Consider the following 27605-nt stretch of genomic DNA (forward strand, 5'->3'; position numbering starts at 1 on the left):
AGGATGATCAGGAGCAATAACTCTCCCCAAAAGATAAATAGTAAGGGTGCAGATAAATAGCAAGGGTACGGATCATCTGTAAAGCCACGAGTCTTGTTGCAGATAACCGTGCTGCCAGAACCTCATCGGTTTCTTGCAGTGAAGAGCCCAGTGGTTAACACCAGAGGTCCTCTCACCAATAGAATTGTGTGAAGGTACCACAACCTGCATCAGCCAAAATCAGCAGGGTTAATCCATCTGCTGGTGAAGATAGATATGACCTACCCAGATTAAATTTTGCCTGCAGTGTGTCTTGGGGATTCATGTTGCCCCTTCTGCCAGCTGAGTTTTGCCACTGGCACACATAAGCATGGCAGGGAATGCAATGTCTGACCGTGATCTAATATACTTCGGCAAGGTGAACTCTCAAGCCTGAACACAGGCTAATTCAGTTCTGGGACTGTCCCATGGAAGTGATCAGAGGTGAGGTGGGAGACACTGTCAGTCTTGGAAACACGCTAAGAGCCTAGTGGGATCTAGAAAGGCTTGGGGGTAGACTCTGAGCAACAGTTCTGTTTTGTTTTGTTTTCCTGTAAACCATTGTGTATATGTCTGTGGGAAACTGTAGAAGAACCACTTTAACATATGGAGTGGAAATGGGCTTGCTTAAATGGAGAATTTTAAGGGTGGAGAGTGCAAAGATTTCCATAAAGTGAGCATATGAGTAGTAGTATGTGAACAGCTCTCTGGAACTGAAGCTTTTAACATCATGATAGTGGGTGAAATTTCTGAAGCAGGTCTTTAGTATATCCAAATCCGTGCCTATTACAACCATGCAGAAGGACAAAAGCTGCTAGCAGCAACCATCTCACTGTAATATGTGCCATCTTCAAAAATGTGGCATAAACCATTCAAATGTTTGGCAAAGTGTAAGATGTGAAATGTCCGTTTTACTGTGCCCTGTGGAAGATTTTATGTTTTGGTACACTGCTCATAATTTCTTTTTGTACTACGTGGTGTCAATGTATGAAAGCTTGCTTCAAGTGTATTGACATGGCTCCAAAGCATTGAGAAGCCTTGTGTCACCTCTGAACAGGGACATTTGTGGAAGAAGAAAAGAAGAAGGAAGAAGGAAGGAGAAAGGAAGAAAGAAACCAAACAAAACATTGAAGAAAAAACAGTATGCACACCAGGTGCCAAGAGCCAAAGGCAGCGGTAATGAATAACTCCAAATCTCACAACGAGGCACTGAAGGTTTACAGAAAAGGCAGTGCCAGGCCAGCTGCAGACCAAGAGCACGTCCCAGCCCCCAGCCGCCCAGCGAGGAGACCAGGCGCTGGCAGGCCGGGGCTGCCGAGCCGGGGAGGATGCCGAGGAGCGCAGGAGGGCGGCTGCCGGGGCAGGAAGGCGCCCACCTGCAAGGCGCCCGCTTCGGGCAGCGGGGCGGGAGGCCGGCTGCAAGGCACGGAGCGGCTCCGGGAGGGCACCCGACCCCCGGCCCCCGTCCCCGGGCCGCCCACAGGGCTCCGTGCCCGGAAGGGGGCGGCCCGGCAGCGGCGGGGCCCGTGCCCACGGGCGGGGCTGAGCGGAGGGGGCGGGCAGCCGCAGCCGCAGCCGCAGCCACAGCCGCGGCGGGCGGAGCGCGGCGCTGAGTGCGCGGCCCGGCCCCGGCTCATTACTCAGCGGCCGAGGCAGGAGGCGGCGGTGGGAGGCGGTGAGCGCGGGGCCGGGGCCGCGGCCCCCGTGGGGCTGGGGACGGGGTGGGGGCAGCGGGGCCGAGGCGGGGCGGGGCGCGGGGAGCGGCCCCGCCGGGCCCGGTGCTTTGTTTACGGCCCCTGAGCGGTCGCAGCGGGCACGGAGGGAGCGGAGCGGCGGGGCCGGGCCGGCCCGGGGGGCTCCCGGTGTCCCCCCGCTGTCGGGGGGCTCCCCGCTGGGCTCGGCGCGGCGCGGCGGGGCCGGGGGGGGCCGGGCGGGTAATGGCGGGGCCTCTTTGTTGGTGTGCCAGGAGGGGCTGCGGGCTCCTCCTCCTGCTTCCCCCGGAGCGGGGGGCACCGGCACGGCCCGTGCGGCCTCTGCTTCCAGCCCACGGCCCTCGGCGGAGGGGCTGCAGGCGAGGAAGGGGGGGTGCAGCCGTGTGTCAGCCGCCTCCGGGGTGAACTGCCGTGACCTTGCTTTGAAAACGCCTCTGGCGTGGGGTAGCTGATCCGGCTGTAAGGGCTTGGGGCAGGTGGGCAGCGCCTTTGATTCGCCTTTTCATCTTTCTGGTAAAAGGACCGAGCGGTCCCGTTGCACATTTTGACTTGCGTCTCGGTTTCTCAGTGTTGCTAGCAGCATCCAATTTTACTCCCACAGCCTGTTTCTTGAGGCTTTGCTCTGGAGTGGCTCCATCAGTGGAGCTTGACCAATTTACAAACACAAGTCCCGCTTGATTATTTTGTTCCCCCAGCTACTGAAATGGATTTGAACAAATACTGAAATTCAAAAAACACTATCATATAGAATGGGCTTGCTGAGGTCTTTCAGACAATCCCCAAACCCTCCATGGTTTGGCCTATCTGATAATATAAACACAAAGGGTGTTATGCATCTTCCTGGAAGGAAAGTATTGCTTGCCCTGGGGCATGTGCACATGGCATTTAGCACGCTTCTCTCACAGCTGGGTTTCGTTTACAGGTGTGGAGACTTAACTAGTGATGGCCTCAGTTTACAGGAGACCCAGCCTCGCTTCTAGAGATGCCAACAAATGCACTTTTAGGGCAAAACAGTATTTGAAATGCCTCTGACTTTGTCTATGCATTTGCAGGTTTATTGGTATATTAGATAATTTTGAAATGGCTCAAAATGTTACATGAAGAGAAACTGGGACAAATCTAGTTAGGAATACTGTCCAAAAGAGCTCACTGATTTGAGCAGTCCTTGTGCGTAATGAAGGGGAACTCTTAGCTCTTCCAGTAGTAATAAGGAAAAATTATCTGAATTTCAAATGGTCCTGTGCTGTGACCTCGGTCTGAGGGGGCAGCCGTCCTGCCTTTTCCCCCCAGGAGTTCAAAGATGTGTAGTAGACTGGTTAGGTGGTAGTGTGGTGATGCATCCCCATCATTTTCCCTTCTTTGCTGTCATTTTTGTCTTACATTCTCTCTTTCCTCCTCCAATGTTTGAATGCTCAGATGCTTTGATAGAAATGATAGGGAAAGGAAGAATTAAACATCTACTAAACAAAACTAATCCAGTGTTTTAGAGTATACATAAAGCTGGCTGCATGGAGCTGTTGTCTGAACTCTGAAAAAAGGATTTTAATGAGGTGTTCCTGTGCGGGGTCTTCAGTTTCCCGAGCATTTTGGGCCAATGGTCTCTAGAAGCATTCTGAGTCATCTTGTGGAGCACCATGTATTTTGTGGAGGCTTCTAGGTCAGAAACCAGAGAAAAATGATCTGGTATGGGTTTGAGTCATGTGGTTTTGGACTGCTGGTTCTAGGTAGGAGAGAGTTGCCCTTTGTGTGTGGCTTCCATGCTTGTAACCCAGCTGGTCAGGGACCAGGGCATTTGCAGCTGTATGAGTGCAAGTGTAACAACCTGTTGCAAATTCTCTAGGTTACCTTGTTATCTTGTCTGGTTGTTACACAAATAAGGAAATAAACAAATGTTTGGGATTTCAGTGACTTAATCTTCTGCCTGCTACTTTCCTGAAATTATGGTTATTTCTTCTACTTGTTTTGTCTCTCTTAATTTATTTTTAAACCATAACATAATGGGGTAGTATCTGAGATTTAATGCTATTGGTTATTTGTTCCCTATATATTTTCTTTGACTTTTTTATCCCTTGTTCCTCAACTGCCTAGATTGACTGCTTATTGTGTAAAAGATGCATAGAAAGTACATGCTTAGCTCTTTGTTTCTGCGGTTTGATCCAGGGCTCTGGACTAATAATAAAAGTGACCTTCTTGATACTCTACAGAAAAGCATGGTGTGCTATTCTCGCTCTTCCCTCAATCCATGGGGGGGAAACGTGCTCTGTGTGCATGCATAGATTTTTTTCTAATGTATTTAGTATATATGTAATATTCATTGCTGTATTTCTTTGCGATTTAGACTGATCTGATTTTGATCGTAGGTTTTTAATAAAGACAATATATTTTATTGCTATGAATGTTTTCTTTAAAAAAAAAAAACTAGTTCTTCATTCAAAACCTGCCAAAACAGACATCTGTTTACACTATGTACAATGTCTTGGTTTTTGAAAGCTCTTTAAACATTCAGTTTAAACTACTTGTGCTGTTTGCCTGCTGAGAAGTTCATCACAGCTTGGACGTGGATTTTGATTAACAACTTTTACTCTGCTGAATTAAGCATCTGAACACATAGTTTTCAAATCTTTTAAGAATCTCCTTGTTTAAACAGAGACAGAAATTTGCTTTTAAACTTGATAAAGGCCCTTTTGGCTATCCTTGTTAACAGGTGAACTAAATTTGAAGAGGCATTGCTCCATGGCATATTTGTATCAAAATACGTGATTAGGCATTTGTGTAAGTTTTTTTGAAACAGCTACTTCAGCATCAGTGAAAGATAACTGGCTGATAAAACCCTTGCTTTCAAGGCAATTATAAGTGTTTATATTTCTATCACATCCATAGTTTCATGTTCAGTGGCTATCTTGCTTAAGCGATCTCTTTCCCTGCTGTTCTTCATTGCCAGCTGTTGTGGTAAAATAGATCAGGGAACTAACTGATTATAGCTGGAAAAAAATCTTCCTTGTGGACTATTTTTCAGCTTGATTAATTCCTGTATGTGTCTAAACAACTATGCTGTTATGAGGTAGAAAGACAAGGAGGCTGCTGAAGCAGGGGTTGCTCTCAGTTATGCACATGCATGAGGGTTCACAGGTTAAGTAGCAGTTGCTAAAAGACTAAAGCAGTGCAAGGGGATGGACCTCTTGTGTGTTGAGAAGTGCTTCTTCAAAGATGTGTGCAGACTGACTCTTCTGCTGATGTTACCTAAAAGTATACTGAACAACCTGCTTATTTTGACTGAATGCACTGTGGAGGCCAGAAGAAACTGGGGAGGAGTACCTGCTAGGTGATGAACATATGAATACAACTGCTTACTTAACCGATTGTATTATTTTCAAAAACACATAGCATCTAACCTTTTAGGTTTTTTTTGCTTATCTGAAATGCCCTACTCCTTTTCTGTCCCACTTTTTATTCCAAATGTGGAACTCCAGGTGTAGGTCACTGAGTAGTTTCCCAAGATGTTTGTATCTATCAAATGTTGAGTGGAATTTTAGTACTATTCATGCATACATGTATAAGTTTATCCTGTGGGAAATCAGCAGCCTTGCTCAATTGTGACTGATACTTCTGGAGAAATGTACTGTCTCAGAAGAATTTGAAGATGGTTCTGAGCTCAGGACTTCTTGGTGATGGGTGGAGTACCTTGCTAGTACATTGACTTGAAATTTAATGGAAATAAACAGTAATAACTGTAGTTAGGTATAATGTACCCTTCAGTTAAGGGAAATTGTTTCTTGAAGTGCTAAATCAAAATCAACCAGAACTGTCGCATACTTCTAAAATTCTCCTTAGTTGAAGTAAAAATTGATATTAGCTCAATGAATGCACCAAGCACATGGTAGCAAGACTCCTTTTGTACACTAGAAGACTTTTCTAGACTTACATAGCATAAGGAAGACTTAATCTCACCATTTATTTCCAGAACAGCCAATGGTGCACCACAGTTTGCTTCTGCTAGAGCTTTTTGCAGGCTTTGGGTGAGAACTCCTCCAAGAGGCTGGAGCTGACAGCATCAACGTGATCTGAGACAGTGCTGGCCTGTAACAGATCTCCCTCACAAAGAGGAGAACTGCCCAACCACCTGTGTTCAGAGAGTACTGTTATCTTAATGGTTCATCATTCTGTAAAATATTTTGGAGGTTTTTAAAGAGTGGTGTTCTTGATTTGTGTGTGAAGAGATGATGATCATGGTGTACCAAGCTTATAAGTAATAGCAATACACTTGTTCTCAACTTCAGATGTTCTTTTCCCTAAGTGGTTAAAAACTTATCCTTGGTTCTTTTTCTGTCCAAACTGTTTGCCTGTAAGCTTGATACCAAAATAAACCTCATAGTTGTTGCCCATATTGTCACTTTTATTGTTGGATAAATGCTGCTTGATGTGTGAACAGACGGGATGCTTATTAATCCTTCTCAGTTGGATCTTGTAGACTAATGCTACGTGGTGACTGGCAGAAAATGTACTTCAGTGGTCATCTGTGTTGCAAACAAAGCAAATACTGTATATGTGCTCATGTACATGCACTTCAAATAAACAAAAAGAGAAAATGCCAATTCTACAGTACTGCTGCAAAGCCTATTTCCTGTCATTATGGATGCGGAGTATTTAAAAAACAAAACCTCTGACAACTCTGGTCACTTAATTATGTTGATGTTATACCAAGATTATTTTTTTTTAAACTGTAGATCTTAAAAGCATGCAGGAAAATATCTTAACTCAATATTTACTCTTAACTATAAATGGTGGCTGAGCTGTGTGTCCTACTCATTGTAGTCTGGGTAGTTCCTTCTTAAATATTTGCCTTGTATCCCAGTCTTCTGAACAACTCAGCTGTCTCCAGTCTGGTTTTGTTTGTAGTGAAATGAGAAAAGCAGTCATCTGCTATCACGTTCCTTGCTGTGATCTCAAAGTCACGGAGATGCCCAGCTCTGTGAATGTATGGGGCCATATGTACACCGGTGCATAAACCAACAAGAATTCTTCTGCTCTGTTTGGGGAGCAGCTGGTGGGGGAGCAACTTCTGCAGAAGAAGGCCTGGGCCTCCTGCTCGAGGCGGAGCTGACCAGGAGGCAGCACTGAAGGCTAATTACAGAACCTGGCTAGCCAGCATGGGAAGAAATTGTTCTCATCTGGGGGCAGTTGTGATGCTTCAGCTGTAGCAGTGCCTGGTAGATCACACACACATGTGCACACACCCCTTAGAGAAACAAGGGGCTCAGAAGGTGGGGGGCTGGGGCACCTGGGCCAGCAGAGGGATGGGATCTGCAGCCTGGGGAGGCATGGGGAAAATGTAAGTGCTGTCTTTAAGGGGGGCTATAGAGATGATGGAGCAAGACTCCTCACAAAAGTGCACGGCAAAAAGACAAGAGTCAATGGTCATAAACCATAAAATAGAAATTTCACTTGGATGTGGAGGGAATATTTTCCTACCTACACTGCATAAGCAGTACCAAGAGCACAGAGGTACTCTGTGTCATGGAATCCCCATCTTTCCATAGAATAAACTTACATAAATAAAAATTTGAAGTTGTACCTGTTTTGAGCAGATAGATGATCTCTAGGCATTACTTTCCATATGATTCCACTTTTTATGGATTTATTTTCAAAGTAGCTTAAGGAAGTTGGCAAAACAAAGGCATAGTGACGTAGATAAATAAGGCTGCTCATAACTGGAGGAAAACGCAGTGAGTTGTGATAAGCATCTTCTTTCAAATCTGCTAGTGGCAATGCTGGCATTTCTCTGCCCTGCGCTGAGCTTTCCAGCTGATTAGGCCAGAAGTGCTTGCAGGCAAGCATAAAGATCAGAAAGAAAGGTTATGGTACCTATCGTGCCTGTGTTCACAGAGATGAACATAACAGCCCATCCCTGAAGGAGCAGCCTGGCAGCCGGCTGCCATTTGTCCAGGCATTGCCTTCTACACGTATGGCAGAGAATCGTGTTGGCAGGTGGGCTGCAGGGCTTTGGTCTTCTGCTGGGTGGGTGATGGCTCTTCCAGGACATGGCGTCACGGAGTAGATCTGGTTGGCTTTCCCAGCAATGGAAACAGCCCTTTGTGACTGCAGGGGAATGGTAGGGCCAGTGTCAGAAGGGCAAAAGAAAAAGAGCCATGGTAGAAATCCTTTCATGCTGCTGTCCCGTAAGGTTGTACTACTTCCAGAAGACATCATCCTGCAGCTTTTTTTGTTGTTACTACTATTTCTTAACTATTTGTCCATTGAGCACAGTTAATATGAAGTGTTGGGGAAAGGGAGGTGAGCAGAATAGGAAGTTACAACCCCCAGTGATGATTTTGCCTCTTAGGAAAGCGGCTGACCTGGGGTTAGAACCTGTAGGTGGTTAAATAAGTGCACACAGATGCTCACATGTGACTGAGGAGGTCTGTGAAAAATCTGGTGGTAGCACATCACCGCAAGCACTAAGTGCATTCTTTAATAGTTTTAATGCCTAAGTTTATGCCAGAGCAAATTTAACCTCAGTTATGATGCTTCTGTGGTCTTAGGTATAAAAATACAAACATCTTTTTTACCATTTAATCTTACGTTTTACTAAGCAAACAGTAAAAAATGGGATGCCATGGTTGATACACAGGTCAGCAGGGATCAGTTGGCGATTGTTCACTGTGCCTGTGTTTTGGATGGAGAGAAACATGACTTCCTGTGAGTTCAGAATAGGAAGAGGGGTAACATGATATCCTAAAAAGCTTTATTAGGGATGTGTAGGCTAAGTTCACTTGCTTCATTTAGTGCCAGAAGTGAATATTGAGGAGATGCACAGTAACAGAAAGATCATTGTGTGTGATAGTGGTTCATTTAATGAGCAGTCAAGCCTTTCAACAGAGTGACTTTCATTTGCATGGGTTCCTGCAATGGAAAACTCCTCTTTGTTGAACAACAGGCAGTGTATCTTTTGCAGTTTATTAAACTGAAGCATGACGATTCTTGTGCCACTTGTATGTCAAGATGTGGGGAAAAAAAGTTTCTAATAAGCTTATGTTTGCCATACAGGGGTCTCATTAATGTTAGCATGGAACTGTGGGGAAATCAGAAAATCTTCATGTAGCTACAGTTACTTTATTCTTCTGCTCCTGTATTTTATTTGAAGTTCTTTCGTCTTGCTTTTCCTTAGAAATTTCCTCATCACTGCTGTTAGTGTGCATAGCCACTAGCATGCAGTGCTTCTGAAGTTTTTGTTCTTGTTTGAAGAATGGGAATTCTCAAGCCTTTTAGTTTGAGAACTTATTTCTTAGTGGTTTTTATTTTATGTTATTTTTCAAGGGCAGAGCATCAGGCACTACTCAAGTTCAAAAGAAAAAAGAGAAATTGGAGAACAGACCAGGCTATATTGCCGGTAGTAGTGACTCTAGTAGATTTTCTTGCGAACTGCCTAGAAAGCAAAGCCTTTATTTTGAAATGTAGTTTCAAACCCCAATGTCACCCCCCACCAGTAAATGACTGTGCACAGCATGGTTCTGCATTACGGGTGGGGTCTGTGAAGGAATTGTCAGTGCTGAGGTTGTGATAGGCTTTGGAGGTTTTTGTTCCATTCTAAAACTCCTATTGCTGAGCCATTTAATGCTAAATATTTTAGACAGGATTTCATAGCACATTAATCTGCTTGTACTTACCAGATAAATGCATGAACTAGTGAAAATAGCACATTCATAATTGGATTCTAAGTTTTTGTAACAGGGATTTAAAGTTAAAACATTTTTACAATTTTTTTTTTTTTTTTTAGTGGAACTTTTGATGTGATCTTTAGTGTACTCTTAAAATATTCTGAAAACCTTTTTCCCCAGCTGTTACACAACTCCCCGCTTCCTCTAGTGTTCTGTAGCTGTTGTGTTCTTCGATATCAGTATGTAATGAGTATTTAAGGTCACTTGATGTCTTTTGTTTGCTCATGTCATTTGAAAGAATCAGAGAATCTTTCAATCTGAATCTTCTGCTGACACACGTAGCTTCTATATACTCCATCTTCCCCTATAAGAAGAGGTTAAAGAACAGGCATTTCCTCCTACCCCAGAGTAGCCCTGGAATGGGATTTGTCTTCTAGTCTTGTGCAGATCTCATTGAACAACCCTGAATCATGTTTGCTGGATTATTTGCCGATGACTTGCCTTTTTATACTATATTATTGCTTTGCCAGCAGTCACTGGATGGGCAGAGGACTAGCATATGCAGGCAAACATTTGTCACTTCAGTGATACGGCTAGAAATAGCATTCCTTTAGGTAGGTAGTTGAAACAGAATACCAAATTTGATAATTTATTCTCTGCTCATGAATTGATTGTTGGATTTGAATTGAACTTCATGAATTGAAGTTGGATTACTGCTAATCTTTTTGACATACCTGAGTAAATTGAATGGGCCATGACATATGATTCTGCCCCAAAGGGAAGTATAGAATGCAATATAGAATCGCATTCCTTTTGAACATTGTACTTACAATCGTGTGAGAGGATTATGGTGTAAGCAGGATTTTTCACTTCGTATCAGATTGCACTTCTGGACACAATTGAGTTGGGTACTTCCCATTCATAAAATGGGACAGCCTTTTGAAGTCTTGCTTCACTGAATTTCCACTGTTTTCAGGTTTTAACATTGTAAAAACAACAATAAAAATACTATTGACAAATATTGCCCTACCAAAAAAATGAAAATAATCTGTAGAAATCAGAATTGCATTTTTAACAGCCAGCAGTAGCATTGCTCCTTCTTCGTAGATTTATTTAGTACTTTTATATTTTAAACCTTTTAAAAAATGTTTACCTTGAACTTCTTGCCATCAACTGTCCTTTTGTATAATGTTTTATTTGAAAAAGGATTAAGGAATTGGAATATCCTTGCCTTATCCTATTATTTCTGTAAAAGAGAGTTTTGCTAAGAACAGTCTTTTAATCTGCTATCATAACAGCTTCTTTGCCAAACTGTAGTATTACACAGTTTTCTTCTGATGGAGCCATTCTGGTTTATGATTTGTGTGGCAAAACTGACCTGCAAAAGACAGTTGGCAAAGTGTTGCTTCATGTATTGTGATAATAGGATTCAGCATGGAGCCATCTGTAGGGAAGCTTCATGTGACATTACACTGAAGAAGCTGTAGAGACCCAGTACTATGAAATGTAGTGCAGCAGAGTGCTTGCAGAGTGAGATTTTCTTTTTTGTAGATGTAGCTCTATTCATTCTGGTAACGTTTGTTCTAGAAAAATGGTACCAACTACATTATTTTTTTTTTATGATTAATTAAAGTAACATTTCAGGAGTCTGAAAAATAAAAAACAATGAAAACCTGAGAAGAAAGGTAGAGTAAGAATCTTCAGGGTTACAGGTGCTGGGCTGTGTAATATTGTGTATCGCAGACTATCTGCCTCTTCATTTACATCCACATGGCATGTGAATCTAAAACCTATTTTAAAGAGGAAGGAAGATACTTATCTTTAAAAATCTCTGCTGTTGTGCAATCACTTCTTTAAAAATGTTTAAGAATAGAGAAAAACTCTGCAGTGCAAATACATCTCACTGTGCGACCTTCTCAGTTGATCTGTGCAATATATTCCTGTCCCAACACAAAGTACAAAAACCTGGAAAACTTGCTGTACAAAACACTGTATAGCTGCAAAGTGTTGCAATAAATGAAATTTATAGATGTGGTGCTTAGGGACATGGTAGACTTGGCAGTGCAAGGTTAATGGTTGGACTTGATGATCCTGGAGGTCTTTTCCAACCTAAGTGATTCTGATTCTAAATTAGAAGTGATTTATAACTTAGGGAGGATATGTATGTTAAATAAGTGTTATTGGCACAGAGGAACACTTTGCAGGGAGAGCAGCTGTGTTTACTTGCTGCTCGTGTTACAGGAACTGACTTGACCATGAGAAGTGCTGGAAGGTTGTATGTGCTGCTTTCCTATTTGTTGCTGACTTGGATATCAGAGGTTGATTTGAGTATCACTAAGCTTTAGATGAAATCTGGTTAAACCTCAAACTATCCAATTCTTAGTACAGTTTTCAGGATGTTTTAAATGCTTATGTTGGTGAGACTCTCTGTAGAGTTTGCTTTGTTTTCAGAATATGTGCATTTTAATTCATACACTAGAAACCAGGAAATCTGGATAGTACCAAGTGTCTGATACACACAGATGATGAGGAAGTGTCAGGTTTCATCTCCCCTGGCACATCCCAGCAGACTTCCTTGCTTCCTTAGAGGAGGGGAAGACGGCAGAAGGAGCAGCAGATAAACAAGCAGAAACATTCACATTTTGCGGAGTTGATAGCATGCGTTCACTTACCCTTCTTTGTTTCCTTGTCTTCAGACTATTGGAAGAGCATCTATCTGCTTGGCACACTGGGTAGTTAATTTCTTCTGGTAACATTGCACCTCTGTTTCCCACAAGGGGTGTTTGCTAGCTCATTCTCAGTTGCAGTGTTTTTTAAAAGCTAGGTTATTAAACAGGGAATTTCACGACATGAGGGTACTGGCCTCTGCCCATGCAGCTGTCTGTAGGTCTCAATTTTACAAGATAAAACAATGCCTTAACTCTTTGTGAATGACTATATCATAGTATTTTTTTTAGTTGGAGGCCTGTGGCTTATAGACTGATAATATGTGACTATTTTAGAGAAACTGAGACACAAGATTGGGAAGGTAAATTGGGTGAAAGCCTCTTAATTGGAGCTTTATTGACAAAAAGTAGTAAATATCTATTTTGAAAAGGCAAAAAGTCACTGAAATACTGAAGTATCATTTGTGATTAATGAGTTTGCGCATTTATTATTTGACCATTCATTTTCCTGCTTATGCAATGTATTTGTTGTATTTAAGTATCTGAAATAAAGTCAGTTGTCAGCTCAATTTGATTGGATTTTAAATAAAACAAATGTTTTAGAAGCAGTACAAATAATATTGATTCCCTTATTTGGGCTATTTTGTAAGAGATGTTTCCTAATATGAGAATCCTCTTTAGAAATGCGCTTAGCAGTTTACTATTGATTTTTATAGAGAGGCCACTCAAACACTGTGGATGCAGATTCAGTGTTTGAAGTTTGTGCTGCTGACCCCCACCTAGAAGTAGCGGCTTTTCAAACCACTTTAGAAAATGTTGCCATTTGATATTTGGTTTGCATAAATGTAGGCTTTGAGCTTCTGAGGAAAATGGGATGTGAAGTGGTCATGTTGGCCTCGTCTGTGCTCCGCAGGGAGCTGTGTGTGAAATCGCTGCTGGAGCCTGCTGGATCTGTCCGTGCCAGCTGGCCAAACAGCACTAGGAAATGGTTCAGCTGGAGCAGTGGTTAACAACAGGAATTGTTTTTGCAGCTTCCTACATGTTTGGATGTATTCTTGTACTATGTATTTCTAGAGAAATTTCAGTATCTCCATATTCTGTTAGTTAGTTGTCATTTTATTGCTGCCAATCACAGGCTTTTTCCTTACTATTAAAGGACCTCTAAAATGGTAGTTACTTCTGCCATTATTTCAGAAAGTTTGAAGTTACTTGAAATACGGACGTAGAAAAGCTAACAATTGCCTAATACAAAAATCACTGAGTGCTGCTCGCTTTCTCCAACTTTAGGTTTTTCCCGTTTCAGGTTCAGCCATTAACATTTTGGCACTAATCTGGGATTGAGCTGATCTCTGTTTCTGGCTACCTGGTACTCGAACATAATTTGACGCAAGGAATTCAAGTAGTGGTGCATACATGTAAAACATGAAGTTTGAAATGAACTATTCAAGCTCTGTCATGTATCCCCGGTTTTATTATTAACCTTTTGTCATGGCTTGTGAAACATTTGGGGTGAGGTTCCCAAAATTCATCTACTTTTGGCTTAGATGTGATGGTAAGGATTGGATATGTGTGATGGGCACAGCACTAGGGAAGAAGCCAGCTTCATGCCCCTGCCTGCGTGGCTAACTTGGCCCCGCAGCCCCGGGGCCTAGCTCCTGGGGCACCTCAGGGCGCCCCCGCCTCTATGGCACTGCTCAGGAGGGACAAGGAATAGTGCGAGGAGGCAAAGCTCAAGGGCCTGCCTTTACCAGCAGCTGCTGCTGGAGAGCTCTGCATGGAAAACATGTCCCGCTTCCCTGGAGAAGGGCCTGTCTGGTGGCCAGGAGGGGCTCTCCTCTCCCTTCCCACATCAGACAAGGGGGCTCTGGAGCGCTGGAGGTTGGAGTCAGTCAGGCTGTGCGCCTCTGCTGCTGGTGCAGGCCCTGCCGTGGATGCCGTTCACTAACAGCTAGAAAAAGGAGCAAATCAGTTTAATTGTTATTTAATTATCAAAAATGAAACACGTTTACCATCATTTACACTTTTAGAGCTCTAAGTGAGACGTGGTTTCTTTGTGTGAGGGTGAAGTGCGTGGTCTGGAGTGTGAGAGGATTGAAGGAACTGCCTCAGCTGTGAGGGAGCGCAGGAAAGCTTCTGCTGGACGATGCAGGCAAGGTAGGTTGGCCCTAAAGCTGAACTTAACAGAGCATAGAATACAAATATTTTTGAGGTGGAAAAGGAAATATGGAACAGATATCATGTACTTTTGTGTCTGTGGAGAGAAATGGGGGAATAGAGAGCAGAAGCGACTCAGAGACCGGAAAGATGAATGCGTTTTGAAAAGCAGGCCTGATTTTGGGAGAGTACCTGATCTACAAAAGGGTCTCTGTGAACACTGAAGTATTTAAGTCTGTTCAGACTTAAAAAATGGTTAGTTTTCTCCATTTTCAGTTCCTGCACTCAGTCAGTACTAATCTGGGACACAAAGCACCTAGACATTCTTAGGCTTTTTATATTACATCTGTAGATGGTATTTGTAGGAAAGCTCCCCATATGCTGAGGTGATAGGATTACTTGTCTGTTCAAAACAGAACTAGGATCTGGGGAGAGACATCCGTTCTGGGGACTAAAATCAGATTATCAATCTTGTTTTGTGAGTGGCTCTTTCAAAAAGTGATAGGTCCTTGGGATGTTCTTTTTTTGGCAATCTGTTGATCTTTCTTGTCAAAGGGAAAGGCTTTGCTTAGAGTCTCTTACTGTGCTCACATCCTTCCCAAATACAAATTTTGTATTTTATAGCAAAGCCAGTCCTTGTTCTAATTTTAACAGTTCCTTTATAACCTTTGTTACATTCCTTACTTTTCTACAGATGAGATATGGGGTTGCTGTGCAGGTTTGAATTGAAATTGGGTATCGAGTGCTAGTGCTGCTGTGCAAACTTGTACTGTTTATACAGTAGCCAGCCACCTGGGGCTCCAAGGGATTTTTGAAATGCAGAAGTAAGTTCAGTTTGTTGCAATTGCAGTCAGTTAGGTGATCATTTTGTGGAAACTGTAGTAAGGTTTTTACAAGCTAAGAGACTGCAAGAAAAAAGGGCAGTTTGTTTACCTGCACATCCTCACATTCTTGTTAGATTCTTGTTAGATTCTTCAGATTACAGGTATTATATTTGGATGAGATGGCAGAAATACATGTATATGAAGAAAACTAGCAGAAGAAAAACTACTAGAAAAAGCCATCATGTCACGGGGGCAGTATAAGGTTACAGCCACTATATGAACTTGTAAACTGCAACATTTTATCACTGGAAAGACTGCATTGGTAGTAATAGTTTTCATGCCTTGTTAATTTAGGACACTGCATAGTTCTTTAACAAAAAATGTACCAAGAGCAGAGTTAGTATAACAAAGAGGGGTCTGAGTCTCCACAAGGTCTGCCAGTCTGGCAATGATGTTTGCTGAAATCACTGAGGTAATTCACTCGTGTAAGCACCCCATATTAAAGTCTCTTAAGTTTCATTTTGTTATCGCATGCTTAATAGTTTTTTTTGTGTGTTAAAGCCACATTTATTTTTCTCGCAAAACCTGTCATTTTCTTTTCTGGAATTATTATCCTTAGTGGAGAAAGATACCTATTTGTTGTTAAATATTCAACAGGCTCCTGGAAATCAAAAAAAATGGCTTTGAATTCTCTTTAGAAATTAGGAAACCAAACCAGTCCTACATTTTTTTAAAAAAATCAAGTCTCTAACCTTTGGGCAATCTGAAGTGACTTCTCCATTTGAACTCAAAAGTGGTAGGTAAGTCTAAATGTACTCTTGTTACAATTATGCACGTTTCTCCTGCCTCAGTACTTTTGCTTGGGATGACCAATGAGATCTGGTGTCTATCTTTGCTTTACTGAAGCTGTAACTAATTAAATTTGACCTTCTGATGGCCAAAAGATCTGGTAAAGTAAAATTTTGTGGTAAGAAATGCACCTGCAATGCATTTCTGACCTATGGTACATAAGAATAACTCCCATATATACATATGGTTGTGTTTAATAGTTGCCTGTAAAAAGTAGCTTCAGAGATCAAGGTGGAGACTTGAAATTTTGTGATATGACACTCTTCCTGTGAGTGGCAGAAGCTAAAAAGAGGACTTCTATAATGCAGATTTACATTAGATTTAAGTATAACACTTCTGTATCAATTATGCACAGTCTAGGGACCTCATTAAACATATGTCAATGTTAGGAGTAGTTTAGAGAGTCATGTGGAAGTTGTTCAAGTTAAAACCATCTGATATGTGAAGACATAATTTGAAAGCTATGCAGAATTTTAAGAAAATTAATCCTTTAGCCAATAATGGGAATATTTCATTTTAAAGTAAGCTTCAGATCTTTCAGAATTTCTTCAGCATTTGTAATCGTCTAGTGATATCTTACTGCAGTGTTCACCCAGCTAATGTTAACTACCTTTTCCAAATCCCTTGTCTGTATTATCATTTAACAGAGCTTGAAATACTGCGGAGTATAGCTGTTGGTTTCAAGGGCAGTATGAAAAAAGAAAATGTCCTTAAAACCCTGGTTACTTCTGTGAATAAATAAGTGAGTTTTGAAGTTACCTTTAAGAAACAGAATGCTTTTGTTCTTTCGTTTCCTAAATTTGACCATTTGAAGCATTTGTTTTATTAACTCTCCGAAAACCAGGCTCCATTTACAGTACCTCATTTAGCAGATGTCCAGAAGTCTTTAAATGCGACAGTTGAAAATTAGACAAGCATGTACAAACACAGGATGAATACAAATTAGCTATGTGTGAACTGTATTTTCACAAAGAAATTAAATAACTTAGTTAATGCAAGAGTTTGACATACACTGTGCATTTGTTTTGCTTTCAGTAGCAATCTAGCATATACTTGAAATACTGTTGGCTTTTATGATATATTTCTCTAGGTCAACCATAGATTCCTATAGAATTTTTCATTTCTGTGGTGTTAGATCCCTTTATTTTAATAGGAATTTTCTAAATGAAGTTATTGAATTATCACTGATACCTAGCATATGTTATTATGATGATAATTTATGTAATTGTTTTATTTTAGAATTGCCTTTTACCAGTTCTGCATTTCTAACTGTTGTGGCCTTCATTCTGTTACCCTACATATGATCAACTTCTGAAGTAATCTGCCTCCCTAACTGTAAATCAGTTTTTCCCAGTACGCCCCCCATTTTCAGTATGGGGATCACTGACTTACCTGGTTTTTGTGTTGTACTTAAGATGCGTCTTGCCCCGCAGACTAGGGGACAGGATGAGATTCCTAATTTTCCTCTAAGTCCATTCATGCTTGCTCTTAGCAAAGGATTGCTCAGAAAACATGAATGTGAAATGTGAAAACGAAGTCTGATTCCAGACAAAGCTTGTAACTAATGATGGTTGTTCTTTTCTATGATTTTTCTCATTTCAGGTATTTTATTATATTTCAAGGTATTGGGGTATGAAAATATCCTTTCAGCCATACTCCTTCACCAGAGCAGGAACTAAATGAATACACACAATTTCTTTCATAAGAGGATACTGAGAATAAGGCATTGTGTGCAGTAGCCTGTGCAGCCAAATGCAGCATGGGATGAATCCTGGATTTTCATTTTGTGTTGTCTAGCAGAGGTATAAAACAGGAATTAACAAGCAGTCTTAGAGTCTTAGCTGAACAGAGCGTACAGCTGTATATCTCCACTCTTTAAACTGACAATATTCAGTCTATTTATTTGTCCCCAGTAGGAAAATTATCTCTTGGGTTCCATTTCCCTGTCTCAGAGGAAGCAACATCTCTAAAATGTATGCTTTTTGTCAGTTTATAAGGCAACCTTTGAAGCTTTCCTGTTAGCTGTTACTATCTCTGCTGAGAGAAAAGTGCAGAAGAGGTCATAAAATATTTCATGCTCTTACATAAACTGAGAGATTCTTTCTTCCATAAAACCTGTTCCGTTTCTTTTCCTCTGTATGCCTGGAATGCATGTATTCAGGTCACTGCGTGATGGAAGTCTATTACACACGTGTTGTTTTTAAAGTGATGTCTGATTAAAAAAGCAAGAGTTGGCATCTAGTTGACAGGAAGGCTAGCAAGTACGATAGCCAAGAAAATATTATTTGATGATGGTGTGGCACTGAATGGAAATACTCAGATGTCTAGCTGAAAGCACACAGTTTTCAGATTAAATTCTAATTGCAGATATATAAAGTTGCTGCGGTTAACTCAGGGATACAGATAACTAAAATGTTACATCGCCGAAATCCAGCCTTAACGACTGGATAATAGGCCCAGGTCTGATAACCTTGTTGGTACCATGAGCTCCGCATAGCCATAAACCGCAGCTGATGCCAGCTCTGCTTTGAACACATAAATTTAATTTACAGCATGGAAGTGTGCTGTGCAGAGTTAGCACTGTTACGCTGGAGGCCCCTTTATAGCACTGCCCTGTGGTATATAGATCGTAGCTTTAAAAAGCATCAGATAAAGTGGGGCCTGGCATGAGCATTGTGTCCTCTCTCTCTGCCTTCTATAGAAGCCAATTTATGCGTTCTCATAGGCAGATCTGTTGAATATGCTCCTATGTTTATATAATTTTGCATTGTGGGATTTTGTTTATATCTAAGTCCCTCTGGCCATTATTAAGGTTTTTAATGCACCTGCAGTGAGACTTTTTAAGCAAAAGCCGTGGGAGCATAGGATTACCTCTCTTTCCCACCCCACCCTTTCATCCCCAAATCCTCTGTTTGTGTGACATATTTGGGCTATACTGGAAATACGTTTTAACATACACTATCCGTATGCTGTTCTGTGTCCTGACTAATAAATGGGATGCTTTCTGTCCGACACATGAAGTTTGATATCAGTATTCAAATACAGCAGTATGTTTTATTAAAGAGATCTTGAAGTCAGCAAGTTTATATAGATCAGTGGTTGAGAAATGCCAAGGTACATGCCTTTCTTTAAACAGAAGTAAATGGCAGAAGTTTGTGTATTCACATATAAACATTGCTGTGCATGCTCTCTTTTATTTTGACATCTTACTGCTGTTTTCAATATGCTTCAATTAAAGCTGAGTGAAGAATGTTGGTTAATCTTGGTTGTCAGTATTAGCATTTGTGGGGGAGGAGGAGAATGGGGTGTCAATGAAACATTTTTATAAATGTCCGTACTTCTTAAAGTTAGCCATAGTATTTACTTTCATAGGGTTATGCAACTTATGCTTCAGCAGGCAGTGTAACAGAAGCGATGAACAGAAATTGTTGACTATCTTCAGTCTCCTACAAGAAGAATGAATTCTGGTTTCTGCTAGGGAATCAAGCAAATGACAATGCACAGTCTTGAGGGTCCTCCATGGGACTTTTCCTGTATGGGCATAGTGTTATTTCTACTTCCAGCTTTTTTGCTGTGCTTTCTTGAGTAAATGCTACCTACGGTAATCTGAAGAGTTATGAAATTAATATATCAAAACATACCCTGTAATGTCTTATAGTTCAGCTGTGGAATATCCTTACCTTGAGTAATTTTGGGTTGCCACATACTGAAATTGGCTGAGGCAGGATATTTTCAAGGAAAAGCACAATAGTTACTTGTGAGATGAAACTGAAGTGTTTTGCAGGATTCTTTCCCTGCTGACAGCGATAGTGTTCTGGCAAGTTCACAGTTAATGGAACAAATTTATTATTAGTTCCCTCATTAATAATAGAAATCTGGAATCTGCATCCTGCCTTTCTTCCCATATGTGCTTCTGTAAAATTGCTAGAAAGTGGAACAAAATGTCAAATTTCAGGCAGGCAAGCTTATCTGATATAGCTTAATCATGTTTTAATGAAAGATGGTGCAGGGATGCATTGTGTAAGAATCTTGAAAGTCTGCCAGTTTCTGCATTTAGACTCACTTTAATATTTTAAGACTGAAACTTTTGGTGTTGTGGATCTTTGAAGCTAGACTTCATAAGACTAGTCACCAGTAAATTAGTGGATGGGAAAGACTGAAGCCTTTTGGCTTTGTTCTTGGAGCTGTATTTGCAGAGCTGGGCAGTACCAGGTGCTTCCTGAGGTTGCCTTCAGAGCAAGGTGAGTGGCCAGGGGGCATGAAGGAGTCTGAGCTCAGGGGGAGCCAAGCACAGAGTAAAAGTAAGTTTGCTTACTAAACTGGGAGGCATAAATCCTCCATGGCTGATGGACAGAGCTGTAGAAGTTATGAGACATGGAGGTGGAGAGCACAGAGGAGGTGGATGTTAGGTCTGATTCAGGCTGAGGAAGCTGTTACCTCCCAGGTACATCCTTTACATCCTTAGGGATTTACATCCTGTTACCTCCCAGGTAGGGAGGTAACAGGATGTAAATCCCTAAGGATGTAAATCCCTAAGGATTTACATCCCCCAGTAGCTCTCCATACACTGCAATGGTTGTGGTTGCAAGTGCTTGAGCATATGGTTTGCTACCTGAGGATTTTTTCAGGCTTGTTACTAGGTTAACTGGGCAACAGGCTAATGCATGTGTTCAGCTAAACTGTTTGGTGTCTTCATCCTTCTCGTGTTTTCAGCTGTGCTGACTGTGTATACTCTAGTGAGTGATGGGTTAGAGTAAACAGCAGGATCTTACTCCACAGTAGACTTTTTCTTTCTTTGCCGCACTTTGGGTTACAAGTTACTACATGTATTCGTATTCACAAATCTAACAGTAACTTGAAATGTGGCTCCAGAGCTGCTGTATGCAGATATATTTTGAAATGTAAAAAATGCCCAATTATATCTAGTAGAGTATTTGTTTTCTTCTGTGCTTTGACTGCTTTTGCTTGTGCGTGGCATCCTGACTTGAAGTTTCTCAGGAATCCTTTAGATTTTTATTCAGGAAGCAATCGCTTCCCTGAAATAGGGTTTTACTGAAAGTACAGGACGTGTTTAGTTGGCTTTGCTGTGTAAGAGCAGGGCTGTTTGGTTTTACTCACTGCCTCTTGTAAATAGGTCCTGCAAAAGCAGTGATCTCAATTGCAAAACCCTTCTCCTCAGTCTTACTCTCAGGCCATTTTCTAGGTCTCGGAAATACTGCCAGATAGTGGGCTGAGAAACATTTGAACTTCATAGGCTGGTGGTATATGGGCCAAGGTAGCAGCGGAGTGTTTGAGGTGTGGTCCAGATACATTAGATCCCTTACAAAGTAAATACCCAGAGCTGTTGTAGTTTTTTGGCAATCAGTAGAAGGATAAGGTACATTTTAGGTTGTTCATGTTCTTCAGATGAGATGTATGGCTCTTTATTTAACATATTAAAGACTCCAGTTGCAGAGGAAGCCTATGAAGCCCCAACCTCACAGTGCTTTTCTAGAAGTTTATGCTTTTCCCATACATTTCTTATTCTGTTCTTTACCTTTTTTTTTTCTTTTTTTTTTTTTTGTTTTTTTTTTTACATTTCAAGTTTTAAGTGTCGTGACTGACATCAGTTGGTTGATTTTTTTTCAACAGGGTAGAGGCACATTTAATTATATCTGAGTGCCACTGAATTATGCCCCTAAAACACTTTGTTTATTTTTTCTTTTTAAAGTAAACCATTAAAATTACACCATTAACAACAGTTTATAATTAGTGTGGAATTAAGAAAATAATGTAATAACTCTTGGTACTAGGAAGTTTAGCAGTTGTTTGTTTGTTTGTTTTAACTGTAAGTCTCAATTGCCCTGAATGATAATACAGTGTATCTACAGTATTCTGCATTAGGAATATATTGGAATTTGTTCTCTTTTAAAAGTTTTAAGTAGCTACTTAAACACATTTTAAAATATTTGAGTTTGTATGTTATCAATCAGTAAAGTCAGTGTCTTAGATGTTTCTTTATTTAGGCAGGACAGTGAAAATAAATTTTGGCTTTAACTGATTTGAAACTTGGGGAGTAAAAACGTCTTGTACGTACTCTGAGACTTGAAAACCTTCTTTAGGTTCTGTCTGGTTTTCTCTGTAGGCAGATCTGCAAAGGCAGATGAAGGAGGAAACAGTTGTTTGAGAGACGTGAGCTTTCAATTCATCATGTGCAGCCAAGAGGGGAAATGGCAAAACCAAAGACTGTAAAGAATTGAGATTAAACCTAGACTGAGTGAGATGGCGGACTGGCACCTGGTTTGCTTGTGCATGCTGTAGTCCTGGCTGGAGCCATCTATTAGCCAAATATTTTGGCAAATATGGGCAGAAGCTATGATAATATGTTCATGCCCATGGCAGGGGTGTTGGAATTAGATGATCTTTCAGGCCCCTTCCAACCCAAACCATTCTGTGGTTCTGTGATTCTAGAAAAATATTCCTAGTGCTTTCTCTCTGGCCAGGAGGTAGAGTCCCTGTATTCCTTGGCAGCTTTGCTCTGGGAGAAAACTGTAGGGTTCAGGGGGTGGTGATGAGAGCTGAGAGCTTCTAGGTGTCCTCCTGTATGTGGCAAAGGCATTAGATAAAGTGAAAGAGATAATTACATGCAAAAACTTTGCACAAACTGCTTTTTTTAGGACTAGCATAGTTACTGTAATAATCCAGAATGCAGGCTTGTCAATTAGGAAGCATATATTTAGTGTATGAATGATTATTTTTGCTTTTATCTCTGGAGCAGAGAAGGATAGAGTAATGGGCTGTAGGAATTATCTCAGTGGCTGCGATGCTAATGTGTTCAGAAAGGAGTGAAAACATTGCTCCAGAAACAGTGCATTTTTATTTTTTTTTTTAACCGTAACAAGAATAAATTAGGATTCCTTTTGTATGCTGCTACACACTAAAACACTACTTGCAATTATAAAATCGTTAGTAAATGCAAGTTTCCCAGTGCATACTGGTAAGCATATTGATTGAACATATAGCAAATGGCAAAGTTCTAAGGCAGTGAAATTTGCTTGGTTATAGTACCATGTACTGTATACATGTAAAATCTGTTAATATAGAGGAATTATTTTCTAAGAGAATGATGTACCTCAAGGTCCGTTCTTAACCTGTACTCGGTTTGTTTGACCCTTTGATCCTGTGAAGTTTACCAAGTTGGAATTAAACTGCATACCTGGCTTTAACTACTCTAAATATTGACATTTAGGTGGTAAGTTGTCAGCGTTCATCTGAAAACTCCAAATGGAAAGGAACAGCCCTTTCTGCATTCATTTTAGAGGAATTATCCAAAGTGAAGTATTAAACTTTCATTATCTTGATGCTGATACCAAATAGCAGAGCTCTACTAAGCTGTTCCAGCTAATCCTACATTTTTTCAATGTTGCTGCATCTTAATACAGTTTCAGTGGACAAACTCAATGTTTTGGTTTTTTTTGGTTTGTTTTGTTTTCTCAGCTGACAAAGAACAGATGTAAGATCATATGAAGGACTGTCTTTATTCCTTGTTTTGTGATTTTCAGAAATTTGCCTGGCTGATTTCATACCTTCCACAACGGATTTTCTCTCTTCATTTTTTGTCATTATATATTTATTGGGCATCTTTTTGCCAAAGCTTTGGGAATGTGTGAGTACATTTGTGAAGAAAGTGCTGAGAAAGCATCAGAGTCTGAAAAAGCAGTAATAAAAGGGATAGGGAAGTAAGAGGTGGGGATGGTGTTGTTTGTTGCTAAGAAATCAGGCCTTTTAGCTCCTTGCAGTAAACCAGCATCATTCACATAGACCTAGTCTTCACACTCTGGAATCCCAGCTTGCATCCAGCTTTTCTTGTCCCTAGCAGCAGTTCCTGTCCAAATAAGCCTTCCCTATCAACTGGAGAAGGAAGCCTTTAGTGATACCTGCTATAACTGATGCAAACTGCTTTGGTATTTCTTAAGTTTTTGTGACTGGGACTCAACTTTAACAGTATTTAGGAAAAAGGGCTTCTTTCATGGACTTCTTTTTTTTTGAGATGGCTAATATTTTTTTTTAATTTATAGTATGTTAAATAGTTAAAACGTGTTCTTTTTTAGAATTTCAAAGTGTTTTTATTGCACTTACATATCTGAAATGAATGTAGATTAGCCAGTTGAAAGAGGAATTTGGAGAGCTTTGAAATTCTGCAAGCATTAGCCTTGTAGGACCTTTGTGATTATCTGTGAAGGCCATATATGTGCTATCCGCATTTTCAAAGCTTGTTTAAAATGTAACAATTGTGTAGTATAATGACGTGTGGAAGCAAAGAATCTGTCACTGTCTGGGGCTGATAAATGATGATAATGGGATGATAATGGGAAAACGTTGCATATGTTAGTAACAAAGAAGACAGCATGCTATTGTTCTTGAAGAATCTTCATGAAGAAACTTCTTAGTACAAATTCTTGGTTGACTCTACTAGACATCTGTTACAACTCAACTCACAGCGCATGTGAAGAGAAAACTAAACGAGTGCAGCTAACATTGAAGAAGCAGGAAGAGACAGAAGAGATACAGTAAAAGCAATTGTGCAATTTTAATATTTTCTTCTATGGACATTTACATTAAGATGTTGTTTATTTTAATTCAAGGGATTTTTTTGTGTGAAATATACATCCATTTTTCCTACTCTTGTTCTCTCTTCCCCTTATTATTATTTTTTTTCATTGAAGTTTGTATGAGAGGTCTCTGACAAGGCCAGTTTTCCTTTTCTGTCCTTGATTAACTGTATGTGTTTCCACATCAGTGACAGATGCTCCTGGCAGTTGAGACCAAGAATGTGTTCATGATTTTAATGTCTGGAAGATGTTTTGATAGTTTGTCACTCTTGTTGCATGAGTCATATAACAATTTAGGTTGGAAGGGACCTCTGGAGGGCATCTGGTCCAAACCCTGCTCATTTGCAGCATGTTTGTGAAAAGGCATGGCAGCACTCGTAGAGCTCTGTGGATGACACAGCCTAATTTTTGATTTTCTGTTCACTGCCATCTCAGATTTTTGCTACCAATCGTTCAATTTTGGTTTTCTTTTATTTTTTCCCTTCTAGGTTCCTGTTTTAGGAACATACCTAAAACAGGTTTGTGTAACAGACATTAAAAACAGCATAGGTTCGCATATGGGCCGTTTTCGAGAAGCATCTTCTGCATATTATAAGGAATTTTTCCTTTTGTCAGATTACATACAGTTATAAGATCTTAGTTTTTAAAATTTTATTTCTTTACAGGCCAGAAACAAAATTTGGATGAAGCAATCGAACTAAGTTGCCGTCATGAGCAGAAGCAAGCGTGACAACAATTTCTACAGTGTTGAAATTGGAGATTCTACGTTCACTGTGTTGAAACGGTATCAAAACTTGAAACCAATAGGATCAGGAGCACAGGGGATAGTATGGTAAGGTTTCTTTAAGGTGTAAATGTACTTTTAGTTTACCTTAATAGAATTTTCAATGTCTTAACAGTTGTACGTTAAGTGAAAAACAATGTTAGTAAGCATTAGCTGTTTTTCCTCAACAATGGCTTTTGCTCTTGCTTTTTGACCTATGTCCCTTTTTGCTCCAGAACTGATGCTTTTCTGTGCAAATCAGTCAGCTGTGCTGAGTCCCATAAATTAATGGGGTAAAACCTGGATAAAGAAACTAATCCTAATCCTAAAACACACTGTTTACTTACAGTGAAATAAAAGCCAGAAATACTCTCTATATAATATTTGATGCTTCTAAATGCTTTAACTTCTCAAAATGGTTTGTTAGGGGCCTGTTTCACTTAGTTTTATAATCTGTCTAGTCTCTGGTACTAATTAACAAGCATTTGAGATGCAGACTTCCAGGGTAATATGTAAATACCCAATGAAGTTGAGGAAAATATGATTTGACAATGTAAGTTGTTGAATGAAAGCCCTGGACTGAAGAGTGTCTGACTGCCTGAATAGTTGGTGACAACTAGCTGCTTTAGGCACTGTTTCCTGTGCAGCAAAATTACCCCAAAGGTAAATGTTGGTTTAAGACTCTTGAGACTTTTTTTTGAACAATCAAGGATAAGGTATAGATAGCATAGCAATTTGCAGACTTGCCAATTTATTGTGACTTTAAGATAGTAACAAGTGATATAAAAATACAGAAAAAATGTCAAGGAAGAGAAGGATAGGAAAAAGCATAATCCTCTCAAACAATTTTCCCTTTAACCTTTTTACTGCCTTGATCTTGTTATCAGTGTTTAGAGAATGTGTGGTTCATTTGTGTTTTTAATTCATATTTGTGTTTTAGCTGGCATAATAATAAAACAGTGTTTTCTTAGTGCAAATGCAAACTTGAAGGCCACTAACCTAGAAAGAGCTGTTTTTGAAGTGATAACTTCTCACAGTAAGATTCTTTGGTCTATAAGTAGCAGCAACAGAAATAATAATCTGAATTTTGTACACGTGTGTGTTAATATAATGAGGCAGATTTTTGGCTGGAGTCTGTTTAGTTGCTACAGAAAAGACTGCAAAAGCTTTAGATGTTACCACTTCTCTTCTGATTCCCAGTCATGTTACCTCCTGTTTTCCAAATTTACTACCCTTCCCAGAGCTGAGATTCAAAAACTGACCATGTAATTACTCTAGCATCATTCTGTAATTACTGCTAGTGGTAAATGAAGCTGTTTTAGTTAAACCACTCTTGATTACCCTGAAACAGACTGGAGCACTCATGTGGTTAAATCTTGCCCATGTGTCGAGGAGATGGGGTGTAATTCTTGTGATTTGTTTTTGTTTTAACTGATGAAACTTGATTTGGAGGAATATGAAGGAGATAGCCTAAAGGCTCAACCATATCTAACAGTGAAACAGACTCTAAAGCTGCTACAGCTATAAATTGAGGATGCAGAAGTTTGACATTCATTCCTGATCACCTCTTTGCTTCTCTTTCAGAAGATATTCCTTTTCTTGGGGGTAGGTGGGGGAAATTCCAGGTAGTGGAAAAGGTAAACCAAAGAAAGTTATCAGTATGTGTTTTTCCTGTTTTTTCTCTTTTCCCCCTATCAATTAGAGGTTTTTATGATTAAAAAAAAAAAATAAATCATTCAAGCCTACACACTATACAGACAACATATTTTTAGTTGTATTCAGTAAATGCTGACCATTTACTGGCGGATGTTCTCCATTAGGTTTGTACGCTGTTCTTGATAAGAGACAATAAAATGGTATTTTCCCTGCTGAAGCTTTTTTAGTAGCTGACAAATATTTCCTGAGTCTGCACAGTAGTCAGCTGCTGTATTACATCTTACAGGAAACAAAATCCCTGCCTTCCTGTCGTGGAAATGTGATATATATGGGAGTTGTCCCCGGTAACAATCTTCATCAGTTAAACAGCCTGTGTAACTGAATCATATGGCAGTCTTGGCATCTGTCTGCAAACAAAATTTTATTCTTCCTTTTTATCAAGTACAAGCTGGTGACATCAAGATATTAAGGCCTTCCTAGCATTTTTTTTTTTGTTTGCTTTATCTTGACATCGATACTCTCATTGTCATAAGGATATTAAACAGCTGCACACTGAATAATAAATGACAGCATGGGACCCAAGTATAACCTACTTTTCCTCTCTCCTTCTTCCTACCTTTCAGCATGGAGATTATATAAAAGTGATGTGTGGTTTTTTTTTGCATTTGAAATGTTTTCAATCATATTTAGGCAGTCTGTTTTCCAGTGCCAGTGAGT

At 40.3% G+C, this 27605-nt stretch overlaps 1 protein-coding gene across 2 annotated transcripts in view; it reads left to right on the forward strand.

The window, feature by feature from the left end:
- Positions 1 to 1597: 1597 nt before the first annotated feature.
- The window catches only part of MAPK8 (mitogen-activated protein kinase 8), a 47526-nt gene continuing 21518 nt past the window's right edge, over positions 1598 to 27605 (forward strand). For both annotated transcript variants that reach the window (XM_084290285.1, XM_084290286.1), the window contains exons 1-2: positions 1598 to 1693; positions 25135 to 25301. In XM_084290285.1, the coding sequence (XP_084146411.1) occupies positions 25180 to 25301 (122 nt within the window). In that variant the 5' untranslated portion in view covers positions 1598 to 1693; positions 25135 to 25179. The remainder of the gene's footprint in view (positions 1694 to 25134; positions 25302 to 27605) is intronic.

The sequence above is a fragment of the Netta rufina genome, assembly GCF_964035555.1.
Source record: "Netta rufina genome assembly, chromosome: 7".
NCBI classification, from domain to species: domain Eukaryota; kingdom Metazoa; phylum Chordata; class Aves; order Anseriformes; family Anatidae; genus Netta; species Netta rufina.